Raw genomic sequence first — 2,566 nt, 5'->3', positions numbered from 1 at the left:
TGGAAAAAAAAAAATCTAAAAACACATAAACAAAAAAAAGAACATTGATGAAATTAAAAGTACTAAAATCAACAAGAACATAGGTGCTAAATTACATCCCACTTTAAAAATACTAAATATCCCACATTAAAAATTAACCCTCAAACAACAACTAAAAATATCCAAAATCACACAAGCAAAAAAAAAAAGAACATGAATGAAATTAAAAGTATTATTTTAGACCAAATTAAGTGTGGTTGAGTGCATTGTAACACCATGCAACCTAAAAAATCAAGTATAAAATAAATAAAATCAAGTATTCTAATATTACGGGACGGGATTTTTCGGGATAGTCCCGTCCCGTTATGGTAATGTTAAAACGGGACGGGACGAGATTGCTATTTTCAAAACCTATCCTGTCCCGTCCCATCCGGCTAACTTTCAGGACGGAACCGATACGGGATCGGGATTCCAGTTCTAAGTGCCCAGCCTTAATAAGAACAGCTCTCGTCATCACCGCAAAAGCAAAAGACAATCAAAACCCAATATCAATCAAACATGTTTCTTTAATGATCCAATCTTAAGCACCAAATAGATTCAAGGACATATATACCTTACAACTCCGAACGAGATGGCCTCCAGCATCGAAGCCCTTGAACAAGCCACATAAGAAATCGATTCAGACATAGTCGTCACCAGCCAAATTATCAAAATCAATCAGAACCAAATCGCTGTTGAAATCAGAATCCAAACTACATGGGTTCTTGAATCTTTACTTCAGAACGACACGAGATGAATATTTGCATGTCGGAGCTCTACGGTTCGATTCAATGTCGACTGTCTGTGTAGCATGTTTGCCGTACTCCATCACTGCCATAGCCTCAAGCTGAAGGTTGGTGAACTACATAGCAACCTCGTCGTCTTGTCAATAATCATAGAAGCCATGCCAGAGAGGAAGAGAGAAAGGAGCGAGAGAAATCCAGAGAAGGAAGAGAGCGCGAGAAGTTTCTAGGCCTTCTAGTGCAGCTCCAGACCGACTCTTCTTAGAAATTACATTGTTATCCCCATAAGGGCATAAGGCCAATCACATGTATTCCAAAGTAAATCGGGTTGTCTCAAGCCTACTTCTGAGACCCAATTCGTAACCCAACTTTCAAACCCGTACGAAATCGTACAATATTCTACGACCACAATATAAATTGTCTACTAGAAATTATCGGGACTTCAATTTAACAAAGCTATAACTTTACAGGGTCTCACAGTGGACTTGCTCTAAAATTTCACTTGGCGAGGAAGATGTAGGAATCGAAATCAGGTGAGACTTGTGTAGAAGCGATTTATGGATTTAAAATAAAGATATGTCTAAACATGAAGGATATAGGAATACACGCTTATACAAATTAATATAAAATTTGCCAGACAGCCTTCGTAGCACGAGCATGGCATAGTAGTGCATTGCTCCTATACTTGATTTGCGTAGTCCATATATACATGAAAAGGGAGTGGTTCTAATGATGATCATTAAGTTGAGGACTTCTTCGTTTCATTCATTTTTTCGATCATATATTCATATCTCGACCGTTTAATTTGTAGATATAGATGAGGTAGATCATCTCTATAAATTTTCATCAAAATTGAAAATCGTTAAGGCATCCATAAATGTGATTTACCAATTATAAACTTAAACATCTCCTGTTTAATAGATTTGGATCGTCCATTGATTTGATTTAGTTCAATCCCTTAACGATCACCAATTTGACTGAAAATTTGTATAAGTGATATACTTATATAGACTTATTGAAAAGTACGTGTAATAAACCATTAATAGAAAAGTCATCAACTAATTCTCAACTTAATGATCATCGTTAGAACCACTCACCACATGAAAATAATTAATATACGTACGTACTGTATTACTTTGACCTAAATTTCTTATAACTCATATTTCACAGCTAGCCTTTCACAAATAACTACAATCTAGATCAATTCAAGGTACAGTAATGTAAAACCAAAACCATTTACCTTTCATAGAGGAAATTAAAGAATTATAGGATGAATATATACTTGATTCTCATTGAGTGATCGATCATTGTCGCTTTAGGTACACAGTCAGTGTCAGTTCACAGTGCAGGGGTAGCTCACATAAGACTTCTTATTCTCTAACAATTACTTGCTTCACACTTGTTACACGATGATTATAACTTTGTGAAAATTGTGATTTTAGATATATTTATTTCATTCTCATGCATAAACTTTCAAGTATTCATCCATGCGGGTGTATTTCACTTCTGGGTAAAGCTTCGAAGCTTCTTCTCCTTCCTCCCCAATTTTGAAGTTTGTCAAAGAGCCTTCATAGAAAATATGATAGAAATGTCCCACTCCGACCTGGCCTGCATAATCCATACCTGAAAAATATATATACATATATGTCACTAAAATGATTAGATAGAGATCGAGAGTGGAATATGTGTATATATATATATATATAGATTTTCTCAGCTGCGGACGTCCGCACTGATTTTTTGGTGTGGATTTCCATTTTTGCACCACTTCCCGATCGAATTTTCTCAAACTTCTTTCTAGACAT

The 2,566-nt window shown here is 35.7% G+C and overlaps 1 protein-coding gene across 1 annotated transcript in view; it reads right to left on the bottom strand.

Moving 5' to 3' along the window:
- Positions 1–2,026: 2,026 nt before the first annotated feature.
- LOC101307211 (isoflavone reductase homolog) overlaps positions 2,027–2,566 on the bottom strand; it is a 2,808-nt gene continuing 2,268 nt past the window's right edge. Inside the window, exon 4 of the mRNA XM_004300110.1 lies at positions 2,027–2,384. Coding sequence (XP_004300158.1) covers positions 2,221–2,384 — 164 coding nt within the window. The 3' untranslated portion in view covers positions 2,027–2,220. The remainder of the gene's footprint in view (positions 2,385–2,566) is intronic.

This window comes from Fragaria vesca, linkage group LG5 (genome assembly GCF_000184155.1).
Source record: "Fragaria vesca subsp. vesca linkage group LG5, FraVesHawaii_1.0, whole genome shotgun sequence".
Classification (NCBI taxonomy): Eukaryota; Viridiplantae; Streptophyta; class Magnoliopsida; order Rosales; family Rosaceae; genus Fragaria; species Fragaria vesca.
This window is presented reverse-complemented; position numbering and strand designations above follow the sequence as displayed.